This window comes from Drosophila navojoa, chromosome 3 (genome assembly GCF_054131105.1).
Source record: "Drosophila navojoa isolate 15081-1374.11 chromosome 3, UAZ_NAV_1.0, whole genome shotgun sequence".
NCBI classification, from domain to species: domain Eukaryota; kingdom Metazoa; phylum Arthropoda; class Insecta; order Diptera; family Drosophilidae; genus Drosophila; species Drosophila navojoa.
The window spans coordinates 20,618,516-20,631,939 of record NC_142891.1 but is presented as its reverse complement, the minus strand read 5'-3'; the positions used below and the strand labels follow the sequence as shown (position 1 = coordinate 20,631,939).

At 43.8% G+C, this 13,424-nt stretch overlaps 6 protein-coding genes across 6 annotated transcripts in view; 2 read left to right on the top strand and 4 right to left on the bottom strand.

Moving 5' to 3' along the window:
- Hel25E (ATP-dependent RNA helicase 25E) overlaps nucleotides 1-13,424 on the bottom strand; it is a 113,678-nt gene that overhangs the window by 56,086 nt on the left and 44,168 nt on the right. The gene's annotated exons all lie outside the window — the stretch shown is intronic.
- On the bottom strand, nucleotides 322-1,713 carry LOC115562768 (uncharacterized). The gene is made up of 2 exons (XM_030384842.2): nucleotides 1,115-1,713; nucleotides 322-630 (listed from the first exon to the last, which is right to left on the bottom strand). Exons 1-2 carry the CDS (start codon nucleotides 1,547-1,549, stop codon nucleotides 445-447), a joined length of 621 nt encoding a protein of 206 aa, XP_030240702.1. The 5' UTR covers nucleotides 1,550-1,713; the 3' UTR covers nucleotides 322-444.
- On the bottom strand, nucleotides 1,977-6,345 carry mAcon1 (Mitochondrial aconitase 1). Its single transcript, XM_030384843.2, has 4 exons — nucleotides 6,158-6,345; nucleotides 3,091-4,722; nucleotides 2,529-3,032; nucleotides 1,977-2,461 (listed from the first exon to the last, which is right to left on the bottom strand). The coding sequence occupies exons 1-4, from the start codon at nucleotides 6,188-6,190 to the stop codon at nucleotides 2,273-2,275; spliced, it is 2,358 nt and encodes a 785-aa protein (XP_030240703.1). The 5' UTR covers nucleotides 6,191-6,345; the 3' UTR covers nucleotides 1,977-2,272.
- On the top strand, nucleotides 6,446-8,719 carry LOC115562753 (5'-3' exonuclease PLD3). Its single transcript, XM_030384805.2, has 2 exons — nucleotides 6,446-8,039; nucleotides 8,099-8,719. Exons 1-2 carry the CDS (start codon nucleotides 6,777-6,779, stop codon nucleotides 8,375-8,377), a joined length of 1,542 nt encoding a protein of 513 aa, XP_030240665.1. The 5' UTR covers nucleotides 6,446-6,776; the 3' UTR covers nucleotides 8,378-8,719.
- Nucleotides 8,742-9,259, top strand: LOC115562746 (NADH dehydrogenase [ubiquinone] 1 alpha subcomplex assembly factor 2). Its single transcript, XM_030384790.2, has one exon. The coding sequence runs from the start codon at nucleotides 8,745-8,747 to the stop codon at nucleotides 9,195-9,197; it is 453 nt and encodes a 150-aa protein (XP_030240650.1). The 5' UTR covers nucleotides 8,742-8,744; the 3' UTR covers nucleotides 9,198-9,259.
- On the bottom strand, nucleotides 9,173-11,688 carry Noc2 (Nucleolar complex protein 2). The gene is made up of 2 exons (XM_030384789.2): nucleotides 10,622-11,688; nucleotides 9,173-10,562 (listed from the first exon to the last, which is right to left on the bottom strand). The coding sequence occupies exons 1-2, from the start codon at nucleotides 11,603-11,605 to the stop codon at nucleotides 9,300-9,302; spliced, it is 2,247 nt and encodes a 748-aa protein (XP_030240649.1). The 5' UTR covers nucleotides 11,606-11,688; the 3' UTR covers nucleotides 9,173-9,299.

Genomic DNA, 13,424 nt, shown 5'->3' with positions numbered 1-13,424 from the left:
CATATATATACACATAACAGTTATATATATATATATACATGTATATATATACAGATATTAAATTAATGCAAAACCATGTTCTGAACGTTGTATATTTGCATGGAAACTGTTTTCGAAGAAATCGTGTTTGCAAAACAGAAAATTGTAAGAAGTACGAAATATATAAAAACACATACACAAAAACATAAGAAACACTATTGTAAGCTAAAATTATGAATTGTTATAAAAAAACGTTTTACTATTTAAATGGCAAAAAACCACAGCAAAGCAAATTATTATGATTAAAGAGAAAAAAAAACCCAATAAAAATCCGAAATGTAATAAATTTGAAAAGGCTATTATAATGTAAATACAAAGTGAAATGTTATGAAATTACGAAATGGACGACTGTTCTCTTTTTCAGATTTATTTATTTCGGCTTTCAAATGCTCCAATACTCGGGCTCTACAGTATTCGATGTAGTGCCTCTGGCGATAGGCACATTCTGCCGCATCGTTTATTTCGGATCTTCTCCATTGTTCGCAGCTTTTGTCCAAAGGATGTATGAAGTTTGCTTTTACAACGACCCAAACGCATGCATTTGGCGGCGAGGCTCTCCTGAGGCGGCGAGGTTAACGGTTCAGGCGTTCGCTAAGAGAATAATGTTATATAGTACATATGATGAGAATTTCTATTTAAATATCAGGAATTGCAAAATGCAATACTATATATTTTATTATTCTAGCTATTTATTACTCGAAATATTCTGTAGCTATAATAATAAATAGCTATGGTTTGGTCATTAAGATAGTGTTTAAATAATTATTCTTAATAGTATATTAAGCTCGACTTTGATTAGGTTATATAGATTCAGCGGGATAGATTCAAAATTGATGGATTGTTGCCACACAGGCCGACTTATAGATTATAATCAACAATTTTATAATTTATAATATATGTTATTGGCATTGGCATATTGGCATATATGATATACATAGGTACAAAATTACTTTCATAAAATCTTGAACAAATTATAATACCCTCTACTGAATTATAAGAATCTATGCTATAAAGTTTTGTTCTCTAAGCAGTTATACTTTATATTTGGGATGGTATTCCACATCTCTAAACTTACCGCTACCGGAGTTACTGCTTGTACATTCTTTTTGCGATCGAACGTGTGCTTGATTAAAAACTGCAATCTATCCGAATAGCGCAGTTTGCGGGGCATTTCACTCAGCTTGTCGAAATGTTTGGCTTCCTGTTTACGCAATTGCTCCAATTGGACGTTGTAGCGCCATTTGATAACCAGATGTCTCCATTTGTCGGGCTTCGGATGGGGGCGTTCAGGGCAGCACATTTCCTGGGCAAGCTGCTCCCAGACCTCATCCTTCAATTCAAAATTGAGGAAATCTTTGTGATTCTCCATCCACAGGCATTCTTTCTCCTTGTACAAATCGAGAAACTTAAATTTGTAGCGCCATTTGCGCTTCGCTTGCTTCGAGCAGAGCGTCAAGTTTGTTATAGATGTGGACCTAGTCGAGCCCGGCAATCGCCATTCATTGGCCATAATGCAAACTGGAAATTTAGACACTTGGTATTTCGATCGATTGACGTGAAAATCAGGAGATTGTGGAGAGCTTTTCTATGCTTTATTTGCCTGACAAGGTTTCATAATTTGAAAACGCAAAGCATTGTTGAATTCCAAAGTTTTATTTGCTTTATAACGCTTACTAAATTTTAATTTCATAATTGATACAATTAGTTTAAACAAGTGTGTGAGTGAGTGAGTGTTGGATGTTGCGACTAGGAGATGGTTGACCACTTCTCCACGTTTGGATCGTGTGTCCGTTTATTGTCCGCATCGAGAAAAACCAACAAAAAGCGAAATAATAATTTACGTAAAACAACTTTGCTTGTTTTCATACATATTACAATAAATTTTATTCGCATTCGCAGCAAACAAATTTGCAAAAATAAACAAAAGTTCAACTAAATATAATTAATGTATGTATAATTGTATATATATATATAAAACTGTTTCACAATTTCTCGATTTTATTTTTTCGATTGCATAACCTTTACTATTTGCATTTGCGACACTGAATAAAAAATTTAAAAGCAACGCGCCAAATAAAGAATTAAAAATAGTTTTAAAAAAACAATACCATAATTTGATTGCTTGCGTTCTATGTCGGGTGTATATATATGGTTGGCTGTCTGTCTTGAGTGTATGTGTCTGTGTGTGTTTCTGTGTTTATGTAAGGCTTCTCGAGAGGGGGGACTAAGTAACTTAATTGGCCAACTCCTTCATGCGGTTAAGAGCGCTGCCTGCCTTGAACCAACCGATCTGCAGTTCGTTGAGCGTATGGTTCAGCTTAATCCTTTCCACCTTATCGCCATTCTTGATTTCGCAGTCGACGGGCTTGCCGGGCGCCAAGCTGTTCAGATTCAGCAGCGAAATCTTGCTCGTAGGTTGGATCTATAAATATATCAAATATTATTACTTTTAATTCTATTCTATTCCATATCTATATGTATATCTCTACCTTATCGTAGTCGGCAGCATTGGCGAAGGTCAATGGCAGCAGACCCTGCTTCTTCAGATTGGTCTCGTGGATGCGAGCGAACGACTTCACAATGATGGCGCGTCCGCCCAAGTGACGTGGCTCAAGTGCGGCATGCTCGCGAGAGGAGCCCTCGCCGTAGTTCTCATCACCGACGGCCACCCACTTGATGTTGTTGGCCTTGTAGTCGCGGGCGACTTCGGGCACATTGCCCCACTTGCCAGTGCGCTGGTTCTTGATTTTATTCATCTCGTTGTTCTCGGAGTTGGTGGCGCCAATGAACATGTTGTTGGAAATGTTGTCCAAATGGCCACGATACTTCAACCAGGGGCCAGCGGCAGAAATGTGATCTGTGGTGCACTTGCCCTTCACCTTGATCAGCACAGTCATATCGGTCAAATCCTGTCCAGACCACTTGTCGAATGGCTCCAGCAGTTGCAGACGCTGCGATTTGGGATCTACAACAACTTTGACGTTTTCGCCGGACTGTTGAGCAATGAAATTTAATTAATTTTAAGTAATTAACGGATAAGTTTTAGCTTACAGGTGGTGGTGCGGTGTAGGTATCCTGACCGGGATCGAAACCCTTGGCGGGCAGCTCATCACCGAAGGGGGCCTTCAGCTTGAACTTCTTGCCATCGGCACCAGTGAGCTCATCCGTCAACGGGTTGAAGTCCAGGCGACCGGCAATGGACAAGGCTGTGACCATCTCGGGGCTGGTCACAAAGCAATGAGTAGCCGGATTGGCGTCGTTGCGACCGGTGAAGTTGCGATTGTACGAGGTGACAATGGTGTTCTTGTCGCCCTTCTTCACATCCTGACGATCCCACTGACCGATGCAGGGGCCACAGGCATTGGCCAGCACAGTGCCGCCAAACTTGTCGAATACCTCAGAGATGCCATCGCGCTCAATGGTGGCACGGATCTGCTCAGAGCCGGGTGTCACATTGAAGGGGATCTTTGACTTGATACCGTGGCTCATGGCGTCCTTGGCAATGCTGGCACAGCGACCCATATCCTCGTACGATGAGTTTGTGCAGGATCCAATCAGGCCAACCTTGATGTCAAGTGGATAGCCGTTCTTCTTGGAGTTCTCGCCCAGCTTGCTGATGGGATGACCCAAATCTGGAGTGAATGGACCATTCACGTGCGGTTCCAGTGTGTCCAGATTGATTTCAATCAGTTCATCGTATTCACAATTTTTGTCCGCGGACAGGATCTTGGACTGGAACTTCTGGGCTTCAGCTGCGATACCACCGCGACCGGTGGACTTCAGGTAGTCGGCCATGCGCTGATTGAAGGGGAACAGTGAAGTGGTTGCACCAATTTCAGCACCCATGTTGCAAATGGTTGCCATGCCCGTGCAAGAGATGGAGTCAACACCCTTGCCGTGGTATTCAATGATGGCGCCAGTGCCGCCCTTGACGGTCAGGATATCAGCCACCTTCAGGATGACATCCTTGGGCGAGGTCCAGCCGCTAATCTTGCCAGTCAGGTTGACACCAATGACCTTGGGGCACTTCAACTCCCAGGGTATGTCGGCCATGACATCGACGGCATCAGCACCACCGACACCAATGCACAGGCCACCGAGACCGCCACCATTGGGGGTGTGCGAGTCAGTACCGATCATCAGCAGGCCGGGGAAGGCATAGTTCTCCAGGATGATCTGATGGATGATACCGCTGCCTGGCTTCCAGAAGCCCAGGCCGTACTTGGCGCAAGTCGACGCCAAGAAATCGTACACCTCACGATTCAGATCCTTGGCACGGGCCAAATCCTTAGGTCCACCGACCTGAGCTTCGATCAAGTGATCGCAGTGCACGGTCGAGGGGACAGCAACCTTCTTCAGTCCGGAGGAGATAAACTGCAACAGGGCCATCTGAGCGGTGGCATCCTGCATGGCCACACGGTCGGGCCGCAGACGCAGATACGAAGTGCCACGCACAATATCCTGATTCGCCGGATCATCCAAATGCGAATACAGAACCTTCTCGGACAGAGTCAGAGGGCGATTCAGACGACTGCGCACCACTTCCAGACGCTTATTCAGCTTATCGTAGGGCAAATAGACGTCCGAGTCGAATTTCGACAGGGCCACCTTGGAGGCGGTGTAGCAGGAAGCATGGAATTGACGTACCATGGGATCCACAACATGCTTGCCCAGTTTGCACACCTGTGAAATCAAATTAGAAAAGGGTTGAGCAATTATATTGAATGTTATTTAAAAAGATTACAGCTTATTAAGACGGCGTGGAAATGGGCTATATGAAGCGTGGCCTAAAAGAATATACATTCCAATTAATAGCAAAAGAGTTAAATATTTTGTTATGTAACCACTTGTTATTAGACTATTAGAAATGTTAACAGATAAATACATGTAAATAACATTTATGCCACTGTAGGAACTTTAGCCAAATATTTATAAGATACATATTTACATTAACAACACCGTTATTAACAGCAAACATTTTGTTGCAGTTCAGTTAACATTTCTATTTAATCATAAATCATTGACAGAATAATTTGTTTGCGCATCGCTAATGCAATGCGTAAACCTTGTGATTCGTATAGGGGCCACGCTATAAATAATAGTTGATTAACATATCACGGACGCTTATATTATTAATTAACTGTATCAATAGTCTAACGATAAGATAGCCATTGACAACAGGGCATGTCACTTGGTTAGCAGAGAGGACACTACTATTATCCAATAATACCTATTTATCTCTCGAGTAGATACTTTTCTAAGTTGATAGCCCCCTCAGAGTGGGAAAACAACTTAAAATCAACATTGAGGTACTTTTGGTTTTATATGCATCAGTAAACACTTCGTATTATTTCACGTGATCAATAAAAACAACAAAGAGAGTAGGGAGAACGCAGCAAACTACGTCAAAAGTTCAATAGCTTCTAGGCATTGGAGTTGGAGATGTTATTGCACCCATTGCATATGTATCAGAACGCCCAAACTTCAGGCTGTTTACTTGTTTATTCTTATTTTATTTATTGAAGTGAGTGACTTTCATATACAATACACTTTCATATATATTTATGTACTCTAATTAAAAATACTATCAAAGTGTCAGCAGATAAGAACTAATAAGATATATGGCAGTGTTTCTCGCAACGTTGAATAACGATGCTTACATAAATACATTCTTAGCACGTTGCTTAAATTGTAGCAATTATATTCATTGAATTTTATTATTCGTTTTTATTTCTGCTACTGAGTTGCAATAAACTTTTTTCACGCACACACTCATACGCACTCATATTAATTATATACTACTTTCTTGGAAAATTAAAAAAGAGCAGCAGAAAATGCTTCGGTTAGGTAACAACATTTTGATTGGTTTTTAGGTTAGAAAATCGCAACGCGAAAAATTCCAATTAGCATTAAATTTTCCTGCAATTATGCATATGAATATGAACCATTTAATTGTCGGCACACTGTTTTAATATATTGTTATTGGACTTTAATTGTCTTATCAGCATAAATTGATTTTCCTGCATGCGTGTGCGTGTGCGTATGTGTGTCTGGATGCACAGATTCCCGCTTCGCGCTTCCAGAACTTTTCTTGGCATGCTTATTTGGCAACACGTACCTGTGCCTGAGCGTTCATTATTCTTGCTGCCATAATTACGCGACTTTTTTCGTACAATATCAAACTATATATAAACACTCGAAATTTTGTATGGTGGCTTTAAGTGATAACACAGTCGTCAAAATTTTCAGCCCTCTCAGCCGGAAGATTTTAACACAGACTGAGCGCAAATCGCGAAAACTAGCTGGCGGTGAGGGTGACATGGTATTAGAGATGAGCATAAATTATCCGATGTGACTGGTACGTTTCGATAGAAGAGGCACACGTTCCTAAATGTATTAAGCGCAAACATGTTACAACTGCATCATGTGCAGTCTAACTAGATGTGTTTGAAAAAACGTACTATGTAACTGTCAAGTTTTTCTTCTGATTGGCTATTAATATTCAATATTGGGAAATCACTGGTGGCCGTCACAATATCAGTCTGTTGCTCAGCTCTAGCTGAACTAGTTATCGATAACAAAATGTAATGTTTGCCAGCACTGGTTTTATGTTTTGTTTGCGTGGGTGGATGGGCGGGCGCAACCATTTGTCACAACTGGTCGAATAATATATTAGTTGGAAAACATAAATTAGAAATCACTAGAAATGTGCAGCCGTGTTGCTGCTTGGCATTGCAATGTCGGATCGTCGTAAACGTGGGTACATGCCCGAAATAACCATCGATTATCAAGCAGTGCCGTTACATGTATCCAATGCAACGGAAATTATCAATCGAAATTCAAACTCAACGTCAACAACGTCAACGACTACGTCATGCTGCAGGCGCCCCGCTGTAGCTGCGGCAGAGGGCAACGCGTTATGCTATGGTCATGGCTATATTATACCCGTTCTCATACTTTTTGTGCTTGTGTTAACTGTGCTCCTGTTGCCTTGGGAGACCCTAAACGGCCATATGGACGAAACCACCCCCGTGGAAAAGCCATTGCCTTGTCAATTACAGCTGGTGGAGACAATACCTATTGGCCTGAACTACACGCCCGATAGTCCGAAGTTCTTGAGCACTTTCGAAGCATGGCAGCTGCTACTGAATAAAGCAAAGGCAACAATTGATATAGCTGCTCCGTATTGGACATTGCGTGGAGTCGATGTCAATGACAGCAGCACACAGCTGGGTGAGCAGCTGTTTCAGCGTTTGCTCTCGAATGGAGATCCGGGCAAGCCAAAATTACGCATACGCATTGCTCTTAATAAGAGCGTGGAGAGCTCGTGGCATGCGGATGCCAGAATCTTTGCCAACTATGGCGCCGCTAAGGTGGTGGCCGTTAAGCTGGCCAACGAAGGTGCCTTACACACAAAGATGTGGATTGTGGATGGACAGCATTTCTATTTGGGCAGTGCCAACATGGACTGGCGGTCGCTGACACAGGTCAAGGAGCTGGGTGTTCTTGCTCAGAACTGCCCACACTTAACACGCGATTTGTCGAAGATATTCAAATCTTACTGGCAACTGGGCAGCGATGGAGCTGCAGCCATACCCAAGCCGTGGCCCTGGTCCTATCATTCCCTCTACAATCTACGTCAGCCTATGCTTATACGAATTAATAGTAACTATACCATGCGTGCCTATATATCCAGTGCCCCGCCGCCGCTCACGGCTAGTGGACGAACTCATGACTTGGATGCCATTCTCAACTGCATAGATACGGCAGCGGAATTCGTTCATATTGCAGTCATGGACTACTATCCGTTGATTCTGGTGGGCGCCAAACTGGAATTTTGGCCACTCATCGATAACGCTCTGTGCAAAGCAGCCCTTGAGCGTGGAGTGGCTGTTAAGTTGTTGGTTTCCTGGTGGAAGCATTCGGATCCCAATGAGGACAACTATCTGCGTTCGCTGCAGGAATTGTCAACATTCAACCACCAAGTAGATATACAAATAGTAAGTATATCTTACAGAAGTTCCATACACATATATTACATATTCATCCTCCGCCATAGCGCCGCTTTATTGTGCCTTCGGATGAACAGCAGTTGAAGATACCCTTTGCACGTGTCAATCATAATGCTTACATGGTCACTGAACGAGTGGCTTACATAGGAACCTCCAACTGGTCGGGCGAGTACTTTACATACACCGCTGGTGTGGGTCTTGTGCTGGCCGATGTGGATTTCGAGAATGAAACGCAGCATACGTTGCGTTCGGATGTTGTGGATATTTTTGCCAGGGATTGGCATAGTCCGTATGCGTTGCCACTGAAATATAACCTCCGTCTTTGAATTTTTTTACGTAATTTGAACATATTGCGCGCTCTCATCCCGCCGTGCTGTCGTTTAACAACACTGCCACAGACAGCTGCTACTCCAAGTCATAAAAAAAATAGTCAAATTGAACCTCAATAGAAAAATGTTAAAATATGTACAAAAGACTAAAAAAGCCAGCCAGCCTAATAATAGTTATAGCTTACTAATAATTGAAACTGTGGCAAACAATAAAAGATCTCTTATATTTAAATTTACCGCGTAAATGTTTAAACTGTTTTACAATACTGCCTTGACAGTCAGCTGGTGCATGCCATAACAAATACTGTAACCGTAAAATATAACCTCAATAAACAAATGTCTAAATAAATAGAACTCCAAAATTATGGCAGGCAAAAAGCCGACTCGTGATCTTCTTGGGATTATTTGGCAAAATTTTTGGCGTTCGCTGCAGCCGCGCCGAATCCGTGGGACCTACATTGGCGAGGATTATTTTGGCAATAAATACTACGAGATACCGCCAAATCCTTCGCTTGGCAAACGCAAACCTTCACGCTGGTTCGAGCCAGCCGACAAAGATGCCTTCGACCAGGAGTTGACAGCCGAATGGGAGGCGTGGCTGCGTGGACGACGGGACGATCCGCCTACGCGCGAAGAGTTGGTGAAGAACCTGCAGATCATGGAGCTGAAGAAGCGCAATGCAGCCGAGCTGGATGCGCACTACAGAAAAGAGAAGGATGCGGGCGCGCTACCAAAGCAGGTGGAAGGAGAAACCATAGGCACGTTTCCCAAGTACAAGGAATACGAAATTAATCCTGGCAAGAAGCCTTTGGGCTAATAGAACTTTATTTCCGTACCTAAATAATTAATTTGTTAATATATGTACGTATGTCTAGTTTATTCCTATGATACAATCGTTTTTGTGGTGGTTGCTTCTGTTTCACCAATCATTCAAATCTAGATCCTTGACAATATCCACAGCTGTGCCAGCGTCGTCATATTCTTCTGCAGGCTCTGAAGGCGCCACTTTCTCCGGCTGCTCCTTTGCTTCCTGTTTCTCCTGCTTGCGCTTAGGTTTCTTCGGTTGCGGCTGCTCCACCTCTGAATCGTCGTCGTCGTCCGTGGGCAATCCCGCTTCATCATCATCTTCTGAATCGGATGGGAAGAGCTCAAGTTCACCATCTTCATTGCGCACCGGGACGCCTGTCTTGGCAGCCGGTCGCTTCAACTTGGGTATATCGTAGTCCGCATTGATGTCGTCCGTTTGAGCCGCTTGGCGTCGTTTCTTCGTCTCGTGCGTCTTCAACCAGCTGGCATAGTAGATGTCCAAGGGAGTGCGCTTGTTACGCACCTGTTGTTCCCATGCCTGAACTGCCTGAACATCCTTTAGGTCGAACGTGACGCTGCTCTTGCTGCGCTGTTGCTCAATGAAGCGGCTGCTCTCCTGAATCTTATCAAGCAGCTGCTTCAGCTTTCGCACATAGTTGGCATTGCGGCACTCTTTGAGATAAGCCTTGAGGGCCATCACCACTGGCACAACCAGATCGCTAAACGCCAACGTGGAAGATTCATGAGCCAAATATTCCAAGAGCAAGCCACACACCTGCTCCACGACCTCATCCCGGAAACCATTCTCCGCCAGCTGCGATTTGTTCAAACGCAGAATGCACGTAAATTGAAGAGGCTTCATGGACACCGACGTGTGTTTGCGGTTGAAGGTGTTGCTGCGGAGCACCTCCACAATGAGTGGCAGCACAGGCACATAGGTGTGCGTCTCTTTGGAGAGCGAGATGAGCGACTGCAGGCAATGGAAACGCAGCGGAAAGTACTGAGCCGTCGGTATCAAACGAATCACGCCTATTGTAATCGTCACTAATGGATAGATAAGCGGCTGCAGCTGTGGCTTATTTGCGCTGGCTCCCAACAGATCCGCCCAGAGACGCAGCGAATTGATGAACTGCCAATTGTAAACGGCCTGGAAGCTATCCTTCTTCTTTAAGATGACCGCATTGCGCAGATGTATGGCCAGCTGGCGGATGTAGAGGAACGCATGCTGGTAGCTAACATTCAAGTCCAGTGCGAACATCTCCACCAACGAGCGGCGCATGAAATTGATGCCAGGCAGCGTGTTGGGCGAAACGAATTTGGAATTCCGCACATATGCCAGATACATGGCCTTAAGAACGTGGTTTAGCATGGTGGCCTGCAAAGGAAGATACCAAAAATTAGTTGAAATCCTAGACAGAATTAGATGCAACTCACCTGTTGCTTACGTGTTATCTTGAGTATGCAAAGGAAAGCCAACACACGCACTGTCTCATCACCTGTTGCCCAGAGCACAATGAGACGCTTTAGTATGGTTTTTCCCAGTGCTGTGAACGGTGCCACCATGCCGGCCATTTGATGCAGATGCTTGAGCAGCACGGTTAATATATTAGAGCTGGACACCTGTTCTATGAGGCGTATCAGATCACCCAAATAGTAGCGCAGACAACCACGCACCTTCACCCACTTCTTGTGCTTGTGCAAGGGTAGACTACTATTGGGCTTGACACCCAACACTTGCACTATGGCCGGCTGCAGATGGAGCACACAGAGTTGGATGACACCATTGAAGGCGGCGGCGCCAACTACTTTGTAAGCAGCGGCATTTGCCTGTTCGCCCTCTGCATCGGCACTAATGCTAGCCAAGGCAGAATTGAACGCTTGAATAACCTGTCGCACTGCCTCAATTGGCACATTGGGCTTCTCCAGCTGCAGCTGCCATTGGCGCAGCATATTGAGTGTGATTTTTTGTTGACCACCCGCAGCTATTGTTTCCTCATCATCGTCTTCTCCTTCGAAGTCACTCTCATCACTGGCCACGGCCAGATCACTGCTAGGCTTGTGATACTTCGCCTCGTCCTCTTCGCTGTCTTCGGCAACAGTAGCTTCATTGTGTTTCTCATCTTCCTTCTCGTCATCGTCATCATCGCTGTCCATAAGATTAAAATCCAGCAGTTCTTTGTCGTTCTTTTTAAGGAAATCATAGAACTCGGGATCTATATCCTTTATACCCTCCAAATCCTGTTTGTGTGATTTCTTGCCCGCCTTCTTCTTGGGCTGTTTCTCAACTTTACTTGGCTTCGCTTTCTTCACGGCCTTTGCCAACTTTGGGATCTCCTCTGAATGTTGCTTTTTCTTTATAACTGCCTTTTTGGACTTTGTTTTGTCCAAGGACTTGACTTTTTTCATTGCTACCTTCATAATTGTTTTCGTTTTAAATTTTTACAAAATGCAACACGTGCGGCTTCCCACTTACAAAAGTACTCAATTCTTAGTAGAAGTATCGAGGCTTAACAGAATGAGTATTTGTTAACAGAATGGTGTACAGCTGTCGATAAATTGTGGTGGCTGTTCGATATTAGCGGTTTAGCGGTTATTTGAATTTTAAATGAGAGAAAGCTTATTTTTGTTTAACAATAGATAAATAAATATATAAAAATATACATACAAAATTGTTATTATTTTATTACTGCAATGCAGTTTTTTTTTGTATATGACAGAGAAATTGAAATATATGTGCGTATATAACTTATTTAGAAAGAATGAAAGCAAAGCTAATTGTTTCCCAGCTGCACTATAATTAATCATATAAATACGTCAATCAACTAATGGAACCGCTTCAGGGGGGCGTTGACTAAACTCTACTATCATTTTTCAGTTGCAGTTACGCCTGCGACTGCGTCAGGGGCCACACATCTGGCCAACTTGTTGCCAACTGCCGCTCTGCGAGCTGCTGTTGTTGTTGTTGCCGCTGTTACAGCAACTGAAAACGAGAGTTTGGCTTAAGTGGAGCAGGGGTTGTTTGCCTTGATCAACGGCACTCGCAATTATTAATAGAAAAATTCACGTAATGTAAAAAAAGAAAAAAATTAAAATTAAAATAAAATAAACAACAGCAAAGCTTGATACGGACAGCTTAAATAATTGTATGCAAGCGGGGACCTCAGATCCGCCTTAACACCACCTACATTGCCTAGCCGCCCCTCGCTCCACCTACAGTTTACAGTTATGTGTTGAATTTCTGGTGAATGTGCTCGCGCTCGATGTGCACAGCTTCCAGACATCCCTCCAGTGTTACGAAATCGCATTTAGGCAGCGCCTGATAAGCTCTAAGCGCTAAATGGCCGCTTCAATAAAAATGTCAAATGCTGAACGTGTGCCTGCAATTGTCAATCGACGCCCACAGGTTCTCTGTTAAGAGTTGTTGCAGTTGTAGTTACAGTTACAGTTACAGTTCCCGCTGCAGTCATAGCTAGTTCCAGCTCACACGCAGTAGCATTCGACGCTGCTGTTGTTACCATGTCATGTTGGCAGCCGCGCCCAATGGCAATCGCCCATAAATCTTGCCCGGCCAGTTGCCATTCACTTTTTTGCTCAGTCTTTCTTGTTGTTGTTGCTTTTTCGTTTTGCTTCCCTATGCTACGCGTGCACGCAGAACGAACGCATGACGCAGTCGCTGTGTATGTGTGTGTGTGTGTGTGACAAATTTCCTTCTATGCGTCCAAGTTCAAGTTTACGCAGCTTTTCGGTTACACTCGAAACGCTTCCTGTTTGTCGGCTTGGCGGTTCATTGGACGCACGAACGCACTTTACTGGTTTCTATTTTGCACGCAGCCGCTTTTGGCCCACTAAATGCGCAACAGCAACAGCCACTGGCAACTGCATTCAGCATCACTTCAACGGCAGCTTGAGCCAAGGCCAAGTCTGGCATTTGGGCCAACAACGCATTTGGCATGCGCCGCCCGTGCAATTCGGTTTTTGCTGCCGGTTTGTCGATCTTGTTTGTGACTTGGGCTTTGTTTGTAGCGCTTGTTGTTGTTGTTGTTGTGGTTATTGCTATTTCGCTGTTGCGCTTATGTTTTTTATGTATGTATGATCGCATGTGGGTGCGATGCTATGAATTACCGAATAAGGTTAATGGACAAAATGATCTTAGTGAAGTTTGCAGAGGTTTGACTTTGTAATTGGCTTTAATAGTGTTCGGGTTTTATTAATCGAATTTGTGAGAGAGATTATGGGG

Coding starts and splice junctions, on each gene's coding strand:
- LOC115562768 (XM_030384842.2), bottom strand. CDS start 1,549: ATGGCCAATGAATGGCGATTGCCGGGCTCGACTAGGTCCACATCTATA. Junction 631..1,114: donor AAGCAGTAACTCCGGTAGCG/GTAAGTTTAGAG, acceptor TTATTCTCTTAG/CGAACGCCTGAACCGTTAAC.
- mAcon1 (XM_030384843.2), bottom strand. CDS start 6,190: ATGGCAGCAAGAATAATGAACGCTCAGGCACAG. Junction 3,033..3,090: donor CCTACACCGCACCACCACCT/GTAAGCTAAAAC, acceptor ATTGCTCAACAG/TCCGGCGAAAACGTCAAAGT. Junction 2,462..2,528: donor ATGCTGCCGACTACGATAAG/GTAGAGATATAC, acceptor ATATATTTATAG/ATCCAACCTACGAGCAAGAT.
- LOC115562753 (XM_030384805.2), top strand. CDS start 6,777: ATGTCGGATCGTCGTAAACGTGGGTACATGCCCGAAATAACCATCGAT. Junction 8,040..8,098: donor ACCAAGTAGATATACAAATA/GTAAGTATATCT, acceptor CCTCCGCCATAG/CGCCGCTTTATTGTGCCTTC.
- LOC115562746 (XM_030384790.2), top strand. CDS start 8,745: ATGGCAGGCAAAAAGCCGACTCGTGATCTTCTTGGGATTATTTGGCAA.
- Noc2 (XM_030384789.2), bottom strand. CDS start 11,605: ATGAAGGTAGCAATGAAAAAAGTCAAGTCCTTGGACAAAACAAAGTCC. Junction 10,563..10,621: donor AGATAACACGTAAGCAACAG/GTGAGTTGCATC, acceptor CTTCCTTTGCAG/GCCACCATGCTAAACCACGT.